At 36.1% G+C, this 15,239-nt stretch overlaps 1 protein-coding gene across 1 annotated transcript in view; it reads left to right on the forward strand.

The window, feature by feature from the left end:
* Nucleotides 1–15,239, forward strand: part of ADGRB3 (adhesion G protein-coupled receptor B3) — a 464,328-nt gene that overhangs the window by 268,772 nt on the left and 180,317 nt on the right. Inside the window, exons 14-15 of the mRNA XM_072857823.1 lie at nt 1,095–1,197; nt 7,119–7,162. Coding sequence (XP_072713924.1) covers nt 1,095–1,197; nt 7,119–7,162 — 147 coding nt within the window. The remainder of the gene's footprint in view (nt 1–1,094; nt 1,198–7,118; nt 7,163–15,239) is intronic.

Raw genomic sequence — 15,239 nt, forward strand, 5'->3', positions numbered from 1 at the left:
CTAAACAACCCCAGTTCCCTCAGCCGCTCCTCGTAAGACTTGTGTTCTAGACCCTTCACCAGCTTCGTTGGCCTTCTCTGGACACACTCCAGCACCTCAATGTCTCTCTTGTAGTGGGGGGCCCAAAACTGAACACAGTATTCGAGGTGCGGCCTCACCAGTGCCGAGGACAGGGTTACGATCACTTCCCTAGTCCTGCTGGCCACACTATTTTTGATACAAGCCAGGATGCCATTGGCTTTCTTGGCCACCTGGGCACACTGCTGGCTCATATTCAGGCAGCTGTCAACCAGCACCCCCAGGTCCTTTTCCACTGGGCAGCTTTCCAGGCACTCTTCCCCAAGCCTGTAGCATTGCATGGGGTTGTTGTGACCCAAGTGCAGGACCTTGCACTTGGCCTTGTTAAACCTCATACAATTGACCTTGGCCCATCGATCCAGCCTGTCCAGATCCCTCTGCAGAGCCTTCCTACCCTCAAGCAGATCAACACTCCCACACAACTTGGTGTCATCTGCAAACTTACTGAAGGTGCACTCGATCCCTTTGTCCAGATCATTGATAAAGATATTAAACAGAACTGGCCCCAACACAGAGCCCTGGGGAACACCACTTGTGACCGGACACCAACTGGAGTAAAATCCATTCACCACCACTCTCTGGGCCTGGCCATCCAGCCAGTTCTTTACCCAGCAAAGAGTACACCCGTCAGTACACCCGTGATATACCCGTCAATACACCCGAGTACACCTGTGATAGTACAGTATCATTACTCATAGTGGGTCTATGTTGAGAGAAGCAAATGATATGCATTCAAACATTGACAGAACGTGTCGTCGATACACACTTCTAATTAGTAAATTGTACTTTAAGGAACAGCACTTCTGCCACCATTGTTGCTCTTCAGTCTTTAATGTGTCAGGTATGGTTGGTAACGAGTGATTTTCACCACTTCCAAGCAAATAGATTTTATCCCTGAATATTTGTTGACTAAGGTCATGGAAAATACCTGTGAGATACTTCTTTAAATGTAAGATCAGAAGCCTCATTTAACCTCATACTAAGTTAAATCTTCCATTTTTACATTGTTTTTCCAGGAATTTTACAGTTGTTAATTCAAAAATCATCGTTGTTACTATAAGACCAGAGCCCAAAACTTCGGATTCTTTCCTAGAGATAGAACTGGCCCATCTGTCTAACGTAAGTACAAGGATAGCTGATATGCTCTTCCAAGAGTCTTTATCAGATCATATGAGAGAAAAAAGTGTGGTTGTTTTAAATATAAAGTAATAAATCCCAGTTTAACTGCTAAAACTTAAGCCCACGAACAGTCTAACATACTTGGAAGGGAATGTGTACTTTTTTCATGCATGAGTGAGTATACGCAAAACAAAATTAATTGTTGTTGCGTGAGTTTTGAGGTTTTCATTTAAACAGCAATTTCTACTGAAAACTCTCCATTAACTGCTTTGATAGATACAATTGAAAATGTAGTGTTGTGCTGGATGCTTAACCTTTTGTTCCCTACATAGGTCATAAAGCTGCATAGTTCTTCAGGCCTTTTCTTCTTTTCTTCCACTATTTTACACTCAAAAGCCATTTTTACCTAACCTGTTGTAGCAGACTTTGAAAAAAATGCTCTGGTTCCAATTTAGCTTACAATTCTAGTAAATGTTTGAGATTTTTTGTGCAATTATTTTCAATTTTGTACTTTTCAGCCTTTAGTCTCATGTTAAAAATGTTTTAATTCTGAAAAAAGGGATTCTATGTCTAACTATATAAAAAATATTAACAGTTTTTCTTTCTGCTGTCAGCAATCTCCCAGCAGTCACAGGGAGAATAAATATATCTTTTGTGGGAAATTTTTGTCATGTACAATATTGGGGAAATAATGTTAAATAACAAGCTTGCGAATAATTTGTGTGAAGGCATGGCACATAAACTCTGTCTGTTTATGTTACTAAGAGTTAGAATTTACTTTAAATAAAGTAATAAAGAGAGAATTAGAAGAGACATAGTTACTAGAGCTTTAGTAAATAGTATTGTTATGCAAAAGACTGTAAAGCTGTGATTTTTTGTTATAAACAGTTGTCCAAGTGGTCATATAGGTACAGTTCAGCTGGAGGAGTTCCAAATATTTCAGTCAGTAGCAAATTTGGATTAGTGTCTCTGGCCAAGGGTGTGGAAAAAAACTCTTTGAACTCTAGATCTTTGATTTGCATTTTATTCAAGGTTAGAAGAAACTGACTATTTTGCCATCAATGGTCATTATGACCCACCATTCAGTTCCCAGAAAAATGATATTACAAAGAACATCTCAGTGAAATTTACTGCAAAGTGAAGCAGAAAAAAAGAAAGGAATAGAGGAACATAAACTGAGCTGACTCCTTACCTTTCAGTAAGATTAGAAGTTTATTGATGAAGAATTGTGGAGATTTGGGGTTTTATGGCTCTCTGTTTCTATTTAATTTTAAGATGTTTTAGGGTGGGTAGGTTTGGTTTTTTGTTTTGTTTTGGGTTTTTTCCAGCCTAAGCTACATCATCTATATTAAGAGAAAATATCAGTCTTTAACATAACTTTTGTTCCTTTCAGAAATTTAACTAAAAATATAATAGAGTATTTGCTGAGGTTGACCACAAATTAATCCTATATATCAGGAAAAAAAACCCACCTTTGAAATAAAATACTTCTTTTGACCTTAGTAAGATCATTATTAAGAAGAGTTTATGGTATACCTCAATGTTCGATTTTAATTTCCATTATTTTAACAATGATTGTGGGGCTACTTACATGAGTTGTAGATAAGGATTATTGGAGTATGACTTCTATATTTTGAAATAGGAATTACTACTTAAATAGTGTGGGGTAGCAGGTAGGAAAAAAAAAAAGAGATTGCAATTACTTTGGTCACTTATGCTAGAAAACAAATTTAAAAAAATTAAAAAATTAATACTAGTAAGCAACGTGTCAGCATTGAAAATACTTATAAGCCAAACACAAGCTATTAAAACCAGCACAGCATAAGCAAGGCTAGACTAATGAAAGGTTGAGCCACTGTCCCCACAAGCTGAAATTCTAGAAAATTGTTAGAGAGGGATTTTTTTCATCTTTTTTTTTTTTTAATCCATCCATTTTTTAATCCAGAGTAATTTACAGAGCATGTTTTTCCTAAGTTTCAAAATCTTGGAAATGAAATGAAACTTGATTGTTACAAAAGGTCAGTTTAGACACACTGATTGTCACCTTGCTTTGTCAATCTTTCAGTAACAGAATATTAGTAAGTATTGTATTAGCTCATGTCTTGACAAGGCAAAAAGACAATAACCTTGCCAATAGATATCACAGCCAATTTGATTTTTTTCTTTTGGCTCAGTCTTTGTCCTATAATTTAATCCAAAGAAGCATCAAGTGCTTGGGACAAATTTCCAGTCCTTAAACTGGACTTACATACATAGTTCATTTATATAGGATCTCGATCCACCTGGATATAAGAGTTGGATGGGTAGAAACCAGTTTTACAATTTTAGTACCTTTAAATGTTTGGTGATTTTTATGTTTGAGGCTTAGCCTCTGTAATGGGACTTTGGTTTAAAGAACTAAGATGCACAGAAATATTATTTTGTAGGTTTGAGTTTTTCTTGCCTTCAGACTGAATGTAATTCTAATCTTCTTTGCTCTAATTTTCTTAGCTGAAAACAATAATTTATTTAATAATAAATATTACTATAGAAAAAGTTTTGTATGTAACATACAGAAAGATAAAACTAGTATTAATGTATCTTTAGCATTTGAACATTATATATTAATGGCTCACAGATTAATCATGATGTCCATTAAATAGATTAATTATTAAACAGAAAATAAAATACAGACATTCTCTTTCATCTGATTTTTTTGGAATGGCTCTTCATGTTGTTATTTTTGTTCTTTTCAAACCTTTGTTCTTGAAATGCTTTTCATTATTCAGAGCAGTTTGTTTCCAAATTGATTTAATGACTAATTTTTAGGTGACCTCTAGAGCATGCCTACTAATATATAGGAGTATACCCACACATTTGTTCTTTTACCTCCCCATCCACTGACTAAATTAAGTAGATAAGAGATGATGAAAAAAGCTGGGCAAATGTGATCATTTAATAAGAGTTAATATGTTTAATTCAAAATAGCCTTTAAATATTAGTTTATTCAAAATTTATCATCATTGCTTCATTTTATATCAAAATAAGCCAGTTTATTAATAAAACCAGGGGATTATTTTGTGGAGGAAGTGTAAATCAGAATTGCATGTGCTGTTCAGAATATAGCATGGTATTTGGATTTGCAGGCAAATTAAAATCTAATAGACAGTTGACCACATGAGAATGGGGGTTGCAATGCATTTTTTAGAGAATATGATATTGGGTCTCATGAACTGTGAACATGTTGATGAATGTGATCACATTTTTCCAGTAGTTTGATTAAAGAGACAGTGAAGTAATCTTTTAAAAACTGCACAACTCAAACAAAATCCTATTTGCTCCAAAGGTAATATGAACTCTCACCTTCTGACAGCACAGAGGTTTACTCCAGGGACACTAAAGTAACGAGCCAGCAGTAGCGTAGGACATCAAGCTTTCAATGAGGCTGAAAACCCTGGCTACAAAACACAGTTGGCATTGTGCTGCATAGCTGTCAAAACTGCCAATCACATCTCGAAAGTTCAGTTTTATATGCCAGGCAGAGATATATATACATACACACTCACATACATATGTCTATTTTTGAGATATCCAAGTTCTGTACAGTAGGGAATAAATCAATACTGCAACAGTCGTAAACATTAATGGACACAGTAGCTGCTTCCTTAGCTGCAGCTAAGTAATTAACTGGCAAGAGCTGTGATGAAAGATCACTGCCCTCACAGAGAGCAACGGCTGTTGGAGGTAGCTCAACACAGCAGTGTGAGGAGACATTGCCAGGAGGACAGACCCAGAAAGACTGTGAAAAAGGGAGCAACAGGTTAAGGGCAAAGAAGAAAATAGGAAGATGGGCTTCTTGTGGTCCTTGCAGTGCTTGAAGAGTGTTTGATCAGGATATCAAAAGAGAAAGAAGTTCTGAAAGGCTGCTGTGCCCTTGCGAGCTGCCACACCTGACAGAGCAAACCCTCACGCAAGACCTTCTTAAGGAACAGGAGTAATATTTATCCTACTTTCCATATTCCTGCTTAATCTCTCATTAGTGACCGAAATGGCCAAACATACTAGGGGTTTTTTTTATTTGAATACATTTCAAATAGAGTGAAGCATGTGATCTGACAGCAGCAGTTTTATTGTTTCAGTTTTCTGCAAAGGCTTTTATTTCCCTCTATTTTTGTAGATTTTTTAATAAAGGACATTTTTTCTGAAAGTGTTTTAGTCTTCTTTCTGCTTGCACTGTGGGAATACTGAGCATAAACTGTATGATATCTGCTGCTAGGAAAGACAGGTCTCAGATCTCAGATCTGCAATGTCTTATTACAGTTCAACTATAGGATTACTTTTTTAATATGCGTATAGCTGTATCAGAATGCAAGTAGAATTTCTTCACCCAGTCTTAGGATAAAAATTAATACTCTTTATAAAATGAAATTTTAAAAAAAAGTTAATTCTGCACCATCGTTCCATTGTTCTTAATTCTTACTCTTCTATAGCCTCTTCTATCAATATATCTGAAAGCTTTTGGCTAATGGTGCAGGATCTGGTCTCTGAATCTCAGTGGGCCTGTTATCCAGTGCTGTGTCCTCTGCCCTCTTCCCTCTCTTCTTCTTTATATTATAAATACTTCAGGGAAAGGAACATCCTTTATTTATGTTTGTACAGTGCTACGTTAATATAAAGTGCCATAAGTATATGTTGGTTTTAAATATTTATACTCTACTCATAAAATTCAATGCAGTCATCAAAATACTGAAGTAGACGATCAAAATTTCCCTAAATGCCTTTCTCAGAAGCATCTTCAGAAGGTCCTTTTTTATTTTTGACAAAGAGGTGGATGGAAGAATTTAAATTTTTAATAGAATTTTACTTTACAGGCTGTCATGTTTTTTCTATAAATAAAATACTTTTCAGAATGAAATATCAAGGTGTGTTTTGTCTATATGAAACTATCTTTATATCTAGTGCACCAACACTGTTCATGAGAGAACTACACTAACGTTGACATAAGAAAATAGTGTATTCCACCTGTTTCTTCGAATCACTTGTGATTTTATTAAAAATATATTTTTATTCTGTATTTTATATCTAATTTATTTATATAGTTCTGACTTCTGAGAATATCCAATGTTTACAATGAACAGGAATACAGTTTTGCAGTTTTTAGTCAGTTAAGTACTTCTAAGTCAATCTGAGTTTTGATAAAGGCATATTTACAAGATTAGGGACAAAACTTGAATTTTAATTTAGTCTCAACTCTTCCTAGGCAGCAAAATAAACTTGAGTAATAATAAAGACATTTCAATTTCCTAAAACATTACCCACAGTTTAATGAAATGTAATAAACCTAGATTCCTGTCCTGTTCTAAATCAAATCAGAAATCTTCCACAGACTTCGAAGAGGTTGGAGCTGGGATTGTAAGGCTCAAGAAAAAAAAATATTTTGAGCAAAAATCACTGTTGATTTAGGACCTATTTGACAAAAGGACTTGCGTACTGAACGTGGGGTCATCTGAAATCCCAGCTGCCAGAAATTTTGCCCAACATATGCTTAAAATTTTTAAAGGCATTCCTGGTTTTGACACCCAAGTTCCCGAGGGGCCTAAAGTTCTGCTTCTAAACACACCCAGAAATGTTCAGTCAAGTTGAGTCTCTTAACAGATTAACTCATCTCATATTTCAATTCTACTAGGATATACCAAATAGACAACTTCATACTTACCTTATCTAAGAGAGAGAATACAGCAAACATTCTGCTTTGAGGTTCAAGTGCTTTTTAAATACTCCATAAGAATTAACTTTAAGCTTTTGCAATTTCCGTGGCATCAATTCATCAGAGTATAAGTGTGATCTTGTAGGAGGAGACCCAAATAAATGTTTAGGTCAAGCATGACATAGGTTTTTGTATACTAGTAACTAATAGGTTTGTTTGTTTGTTTTCTTCTTAGGGCACATTGAATCCCTACTGTGTGCTGTGGGATGATTCAAAAACGTAAGTGACAGATGTTTGCTTCTATTGCTATGGCTCAAACATTACAAAGAACCTAACCATATTTAAGTAGTTGGTCAGTAAACGGGTTGGTACGAGGGCAGGGAAAATGAACATTTCACAGAGTGAAAGTACTGGATTCTCCAGTCACTTGGCTTCCTTTCTGCAGCTATGTAAATTGAAATAATACAATATCTCACCAGGACAAGATTACTCACATAGTAATTTTAATCTGCTTTTTCAAGATTAAAATGAGGATGTCTAAGAACTGTAGTTCCTTGACGGTAGTTGCTGGGCAACAAATGAGTGGGTAAATGATCAGACATAACGAAGGAAGGCTCCCATTTCTGTTACTGCAGGGAGAAATAGCATTTTCAAGTGTAATACCCACAGCAATCTTCATTTTAGTTGGTGCAAATTTTCATTTTAGTTTAGTAAAATAATAGCTGTGTACTAAATAGTGAAAGCTTGCTAGCAGTCTTCTGCTACTTTTTTCAGTGTGTGTCCATTCTGTAGCAAAACAGAAAATGTTGCTGTAAAGAAGTAGAGCAGTAAAATCAGTGTGGTTTAAAAATAATTCCAAGCTTATGCAGTTGTAATTTGCTGCATTAATCTTTCACAGTAAATCTTCCATTAAAGTCAAGGTGAACTTTGCCTAAATACAGATTAAATGTTTTCAAGAAGGATCCCTATGTGGTTGCCATATTAATTTTTTTAAAGATGATGTTGTATTTCTTGTCCAGGTATATTATGTATGGCTTGTACTACAGACTCATCTACAGTGTTAGAAATTGTATGCCTGTGATTTTGTGAGTGCTTTTATTCTTGAGCTTGGGTTTACATCAGTACACTGATGGCTGAGAAACAACATTATAGTATAGAAATGAGAAACTTTGGATATGATACCAGAAATCATTCCAAACACAAGTAGTACCATGGTCTATGCCTCTATGAAAGAATCATAATGCAGTTATTTGCCAGCAACATAATAATCTTCCATTTCTGTAAAACGTGTGGAATAAAGTACATGAAAGAATTGATATTATGTATTATTTTGTGCACATGGAATGCAAAACATTTGGAACGTGTTCTTTGTTTCCTCTTCACAATGTTTCGCTTACACAGTAGTAGTACAGTGCTTTATTTACCATTTTTTACATGCATTACTTTAAGCACTGTGTATTTAGAGCACATGCTCTCATTTCACTGCTCCAGTCCAGAATATCAAAGGCATATTTCCATGGAATTAGACTACCAAAAAAAAAGCATGCTGTGGATTTAACAATGTGATTAAAAGATTTCATGCAGGTATTCAGGATGAATGTGTGAAGCAATCGGAAACAAACATATTCTGTGCTTGCCACTTGTTTTGCATGCATTGTTTAGTGCTACATATAAGTACTGGTTTCAGTATGCTTCAGAATCTGGATGGAAAAGTGAATTTTTGAAACATCTAAAATTTACATAAAGCTTACATAAAATGGTCTGAGGTTTTGAGGGAGAAACACATGCTTTTGTATTCTGAAGGATAGCTTTTCTAGTCATATTATTTAATAGTAGCTGTTGAATATGTTAAAATATTTGAGGATTAGGGATATTCTTGGAGATTTATCAGTTTTGAGAAGTTATATGAGCCATCAAATATTCACAATAAGATATGATGTATCAGTAAGTTCTGCATGGACACCACTGTAATTTGTTTTACACATGTAAGTGTGTTATTTTATGAGAATGTTACATTATCTCTTGCCAGAGTGTGTAATAGTAAGAGCAAAATTCTACTTTTTTCTTCCATGCCTTTGGAAAAGGTCCCTAATGTTAGCTGTGGGAGCATTAGTTCATTCATAATTTTATTTTCATTATGCTGTTTCATTTTGGTTTGGAGCAATTTATTTGTATTTAGTCAGGAATACTTCCAGATTTGTATTCTGACACCATGGGTTTTAAATTATCATGAAAGTTCTATAATGCTGAATCAGTTCCTATCATTTTAAATCCTAATAAATAAATATGTAGAGGACTATACAATTGGTTAGGTGCCCATGATGATATGGGATTCTTGGTGGCTTGTTTTTCTTTTATTCTTTCTACTTTTTTTAAAGTCTTGGGAATTAGCTACTCTCAGCAGCCGGCAACTGGATTTGATGGATTAATAGCCTCATCCACACTGCAAATCCTACAGAGCTGTGCTGTGCGCATGTCCTTCCAAAGTGGGTAATTTTTGCATAACCAGGATTTGGCAAGCATTTTGGAATAAACCCAACAAAAAGTAGTCTGCTTTTAGTTGAAGGTACTTAACTAATCAGTAGTCTATGCTGAGACGGGTGTTTTAAGTTAAGTGTTTTTGAGATGAAAACCGTGTTTGCTTTTATCATCGGCATACAGCCAGCAGTAACCTCTAATGGGTTTTGCGACCTTTTTAGCCACTTCTCCTGCATCTTTATATGCACGTATTGCAAGTTCACATTTGGTAAATGATACTTCCTCCACTGATCTTGTCAGTTTAACACTTCTCCAACAACAGGGGAAACTTTGTCTATCTGGCTTTTGGGCATGCCTCTCAGGAGATTCATCAGTGATTAACAGTTCCCTGTCATCCACCCTTGAAGAAAGTTCTGGATCTCTAAGCTGTTTAATCACACCAGATCATCAAACCTATCCTACTGTCATTGCTATCTGTGACAATCTGGTCATCCTAACTTTGGCAAAAGCAGTTTTAATCCATTCTTTCTATGAGATTTGGTGATTCTTCCCTGTGATGATTTTTTATAAGGTTTTCCATTTATCAAGCTGGCAGGCTTGTGCCCTCTCCATAGGCAGCTAGTCAAATGTGTGTACAATATTGAGACAGTGCAACTAAAGAATAAAATATTAAGTCATGTATTATAAAGGGAAAACTCAAATCCAATAATTCAGCATTTTATTTCAGTTGATTCTCCCAAAATATAGAGCACATCTGTCTGTGTTGGTTGAAACCAGGCTGTTTATGAGTTCTGGTGCTTCCTTTGATATTTCCAGCTTCCCTACATGAAGCTGGTAGCATCAATGCTATGAAAGTGGTGATTTTTTCCCCCTCAGAAATCTGACTGATGTCCTTTCATTTCAGAAAATGTATTCTAAATGTTGCCTTCAGTAAAGTCTTAGGATACTGAATGGTTCTCCTTTCAGTGCATGGGAAAATGTGTGGAATATTTGTAATTGACGTTCTGAGGAGAAACAATTTAGTTCCTTAAACCAAACAAAAAAAATATCAAAAGAGAGTTGTATCTTTTCTGCTTTGCATTGTCTGGCATGAACAAATTATCCCTGCTGTCAGGAACTGTTTGTGATACCTTAATTCCAGTATCTCAGTCCACAAAGAGAAAGAAAATAAGTTGGTCAGGTACTAGGGCTGACTTTCCCACCCCACAGAAGTGATTTTAAAGATTTTTAGATGAAACCAAACTTCTGAAAGTTTTTCTCCTGTCCCTCCTACCTTTCTGGAAAGAAAAAGAAGAAGGGAGAGGGAGACAGCAAAGACTGTCTCAACCAGCAAGTAATCCAATGGTTAGAGCATTTACCTGGGGACGTCAGGGACCAGCCCTTCAATTTTTTCTTTACATAAGTTACTTGAGGAGTTTGAGACACACTTTTCATCCTCACAGGAGCAGCCCATGCCCGCTGAGCTGTCGGCTCCTCTGGAGTGTGTTATTCACAACGTGTCCTGCTGGAACTCTGCCATATTATTTAGGAAAATATTCGTGGGTTGGGGAGCTCATTCCCAGCACCTCTATATTTAATTTTACCACTCTTTCCATGTGTTTGTCACTATGCCACACCTAAATCTTAGCCATATCACTGTCAGTGTTTTTTTTCCTAGTGCTGTTTTGCTTTATGTAAGTCTGGGCAAGGCTGTGTAAGCCTGGGGGATCAAAGAATCCTTATATGCATGCATACATTTCCATTTTAAAAATGTCATTTACTGTGGCAATTTTGTAGGCTGTCTGAACAGTTGTATTGAACTTTGTTGCCTTCTCTGATGCTTATATCTGTGATAAGTGCCATAACAGACAGTCTGTATGGAGCTCTAGGATCCATGAAAGTTTGACCTGACAAAGTTAGTCACTCATCTTAGTGGACCCAGCCCCTGGACTCTTGAACCAGGGTGCAGAATTCAAAAGACAGTAAGAGGCTGGAAGCTAGGTGCCACAGTACTGAGCGTCACGAGTACCACCCTCACATGCAATCCTCAGCTAACACTGTCACGATGAGGGCATGAAAGATGGGGTGGACTCAGTGGGTCACTGGAAGGAGGTGACATCTCACATGGGTGTTTCAGTAGTCACCAACTGATTAACAAAACAATGCAGCTGGTGTTCATTCTTTTAGGAATGTGTTGGACATAATGTGGGCACATGTGGTCTCCAAAGGACAGTGGCAGTTGTTGCTAGCATGCTCCACAGCTGTATGTGGTGCAACATGACATCTCACAGCACTGGGTAAGGAAAGAGCTTTAGCATTCTGGGGCTCTTTTCTGCCATTTGCTGCAGAAGGATGTTATAACAGTATGACAGCCTTTTATTTGTCTATATGTGGGCTCATAGCAGTTTGTGCCTGCTGAATATACAGTTGGCAGAAGTACAATGCAATTAGATGAAATTTTTAATACTGCAAGGATTTTGACCTGGTTCAGTTTTCGTTTAGGGCAAGTGGTAGGTCTGCTCTATTTTTTTCCCACTACCATACAAATTTACATTGACAGTGGTTTAGATTTTCTGCCCTGAAGCTATGTGAAACTGCAAATACCTATCTATGAGAAATGAGAAACTGTATACATTTATATAATTTCAGGATTTCACTCCAGACATATTATAACATCCTCCATTAAAAAGAGGGTTAAAAAAAGTTTACAATTACTTTTTTTTAATTATCCCCTAGAGCTTTTAATTTTTTTCTCCCATCATCCCTGGATACAATTGTGGAGAAATAGTCCATAAAGGAATGTGTTCAATGCAAATAAAGAAGAGTCTACCAGTTAATTGTGATTTTCTCACAGATTTGCCTGTAGGGCAGAATGTGACTCAGCTTTAGGATATAAGCTTGCATGTATAACAGCAAAACAACTTTTGCATTTTGTTGCCTTGTGATAAAATTGACAGGGAACACCGATCCGGTTTGTCCCTCTCCTCTCCACTTTGTTTTTTAAAACTATGATGATGGACCATTACAGTTATTCTTTGTTTGGCCTAGCCTTGCAAGCCTTTGAAAATATGTTCAAGAAGACTCTTTATAACTCATGTCAAAAAGTCTCAAGCTAGTCATCAAATACTTAGAATATCCTACATCAGAATTTTCCTCTGGAAATATGAAAATTGTCTCTTCTTACTTTATATTACTTTACAGTCATATTATTTTTGTCACCAGGAAGATATGGAGGAAATAGATTTTTCTGTAAGTAGAATAAAAATTGAATGAGAGTAATTAATGTAAGTATAGTTTGGCAATATATGCCAGCTGAAGCTTTGCTTGTTCCATCAACTTCAGTCAGACTTGTTGGTCCAGCTTTTCGGTCAGACTTTGCTTCTTTCATATTTTTCAAGGCAGAAAATTTGCTTTCTATGTTAGCTTCTGTGCTTATGTTTGTGAATGTAATGGAAGAGTTAATCTTAATGAACTTATTCAAAAGAGAAATGCCTCCTGGAGTACCTACTTTTATGAAGAACTTTCATAATGGAACCTGTGTAATAGCACATTACATAATCTTCAGTTCCTGGTAGTCTTGCATAAAGAATTGAAAGACTCTATGGAATCATATTCTTTTTCATTAAAACAGTATGGAATGAAAAACCTGATCCAAACTCCCTTGCAGACAACCAAAAGGCTTTGACTGATTTGAATCAGATCAGATCAAGTGGCAAACCACTGTTCAAACCATGCAAGACCTAAATTTAAAAATTTTTAAATTTATACACTGCTAAGATTATACTGTAATGCAGGAGTACTTAGTTCTGAAATATGTGGGTATTATACAATATAAAATGGAGTGTCTTTATGCTGAAAAAGAGTAAGACCAAAATTTTCTTTGCTTAAGTCAAGTCATACACAAAATGAATCAGTATATATGGGAGGAATTTATAATTTAGTTCTTTTTTATAACACTGCTCTTCACTAACACCTACACGGCCATGAACAGAGCTTACATGGCCTGCTGAGATTTATAGCAAAAAAAGGAAATCAAATTAATTCTTGCTAATAAGTTCACTTTCTTTTTAATTTTTACTGGGTGATTAATCAACTCCATTTGTTGAGAACTCAATTGCTATTTATTGCCTTTATGTAAATGTAGATTTTCAGAAACTAAAAATAGTGGTTTCTTGTAATAACAGGCAATTATAATTCTGAAATATGAATAAAAAGAACTAGTGGTTGTATTTTCATAATCAAATTTAAAGATTTGAATTGGACTTTTGACAGATTTTTTTAGTGTATAATGAGGGCAGAAGATAAGTAAGCAGTCTGAATAAACTTTAGAACAGAAAACAAATTGGTCATAATTTGGGTTTATATCTGTGTTTCCAGAAAAATTCATGGATGTTACCAAGTCAAATAAAATGTGATTGTTGTTTTCCCTAGTAATACCTCACCAAGAAATGCAGCAGATGGGATCTATGAATCCAGCATGGTGCTGGACTTGGACTGACTCTTGTAGGGGAAAACAGTGTTTGCCAAATCCAATACAGCTTCCAAAAGTACAATATAGCACAATTACAAGTGCAAAAGTTTATCAACCTTTCTCATTTATATCATGTAACTCTTAAAGTGTGTTACACATGTAGATTTAAAAGCAATTTAACACAGAGGTTGGTAGCATCCTCCCTGGTTTACAGATAGGGGAAACTAGGGCATAACGAAAGCAAAGCTGTTTGTCCAAGGTCACTCATCTAACCCTGGTAGAGTTAGAGTTCCAAGTTCCTGAGTCCTAATTGAGAATGCTCTCTAGGTGTTCTCAAAGCCAATATCATTTCCCTGCCATGATGCAGAACTCTAAAGGTTAAATAGTTTTATAATGATATTTTGTTTTTTTTTCTCATTCATTCTGATTAGCTAGGACTGTTGCCAGTTGCTAAGACTAGAGAATTTAGCTCTTTTTATCCAACAGAAGTAATGCAGCAGCACTAAAGGTCCTTCTATTATGCCATCCTTAAACAGAAATGAAATCTACGTGTGAAACCCAAGAAGAAGAAAAATCTGGGGAATATTGCTTATCCATGTGAGAAGGAGCTGTGGGAAGTACCCTTCTGCCATTCTCTCCTATTCCTTTGACAATAGGGGCACAAATCATGTTTATAAATTTATAAATACTTTATAAATTGTTTATAAGTAAGTCAAGTTGTGGAGTTTTGCGCAGACATATATTTGTTACTTTTAAACTTATTTGCAGTCAGTACAAAAAAGACAGAACTGCAACTGGTATAAATACACCTACTTTTAGTAATATGATGAGGAAAATATAATACAAGGCATTTTTGAGCATTTGCAGAGTATAGGATTGCTTGTCTTTACTTCCAAATGCATGGATCTAAATCTGATTGGAATCTCCTAAATTAATAACTATTCTCTTTGATAAATCAAACATCATGTAATTTATCAAAGTCTGGTCTGTTGTTCTACAAGAATGGTTTCAGTATGACAAAATGACCTTAAAATAAATGTTTGGAATAGTGTTTTGAAATGCATCTTAGAGGGTGTCCCCCAGTTGTGATAAAATTGTGCACAGGTGCATCAAACACAGCATAACCAGCCGGTCAAAAGAGGTGATTATCCTGCTGTATTCAGCGTTGGTGCGACCTCACCTTCAATACTGTGTGCAGTTCTGGGCCCCATAATTTAAGAAGGGTGTGAAGGTCCTTGAATGCATCCAGAGGAGGGCCACCAAGCTGGTGACAGGGCTGGAAGGAATGTCATATGAGGAGCGGCTAAGGACTTTGGGCTTGTCTAGTATGGAGAAAAGGAGGCTGAGGGGCGACCTCATTGCTCTCTACAGCTTCCTGAGGAGGGGAAGTGGAGAGGGAAGTGCTGATCTCTTCTCCCTGGTATCCAG

Source organism: Ciconia boyciana, chromosome 3 (genome assembly GCF_034638445.1).
Source record: "Ciconia boyciana chromosome 3, ASM3463844v1, whole genome shotgun sequence".
Lineage (NCBI taxonomy): Eukaryota > Metazoa > Chordata > Aves > Ciconiiformes > Ciconiidae > Ciconia > Ciconia boyciana.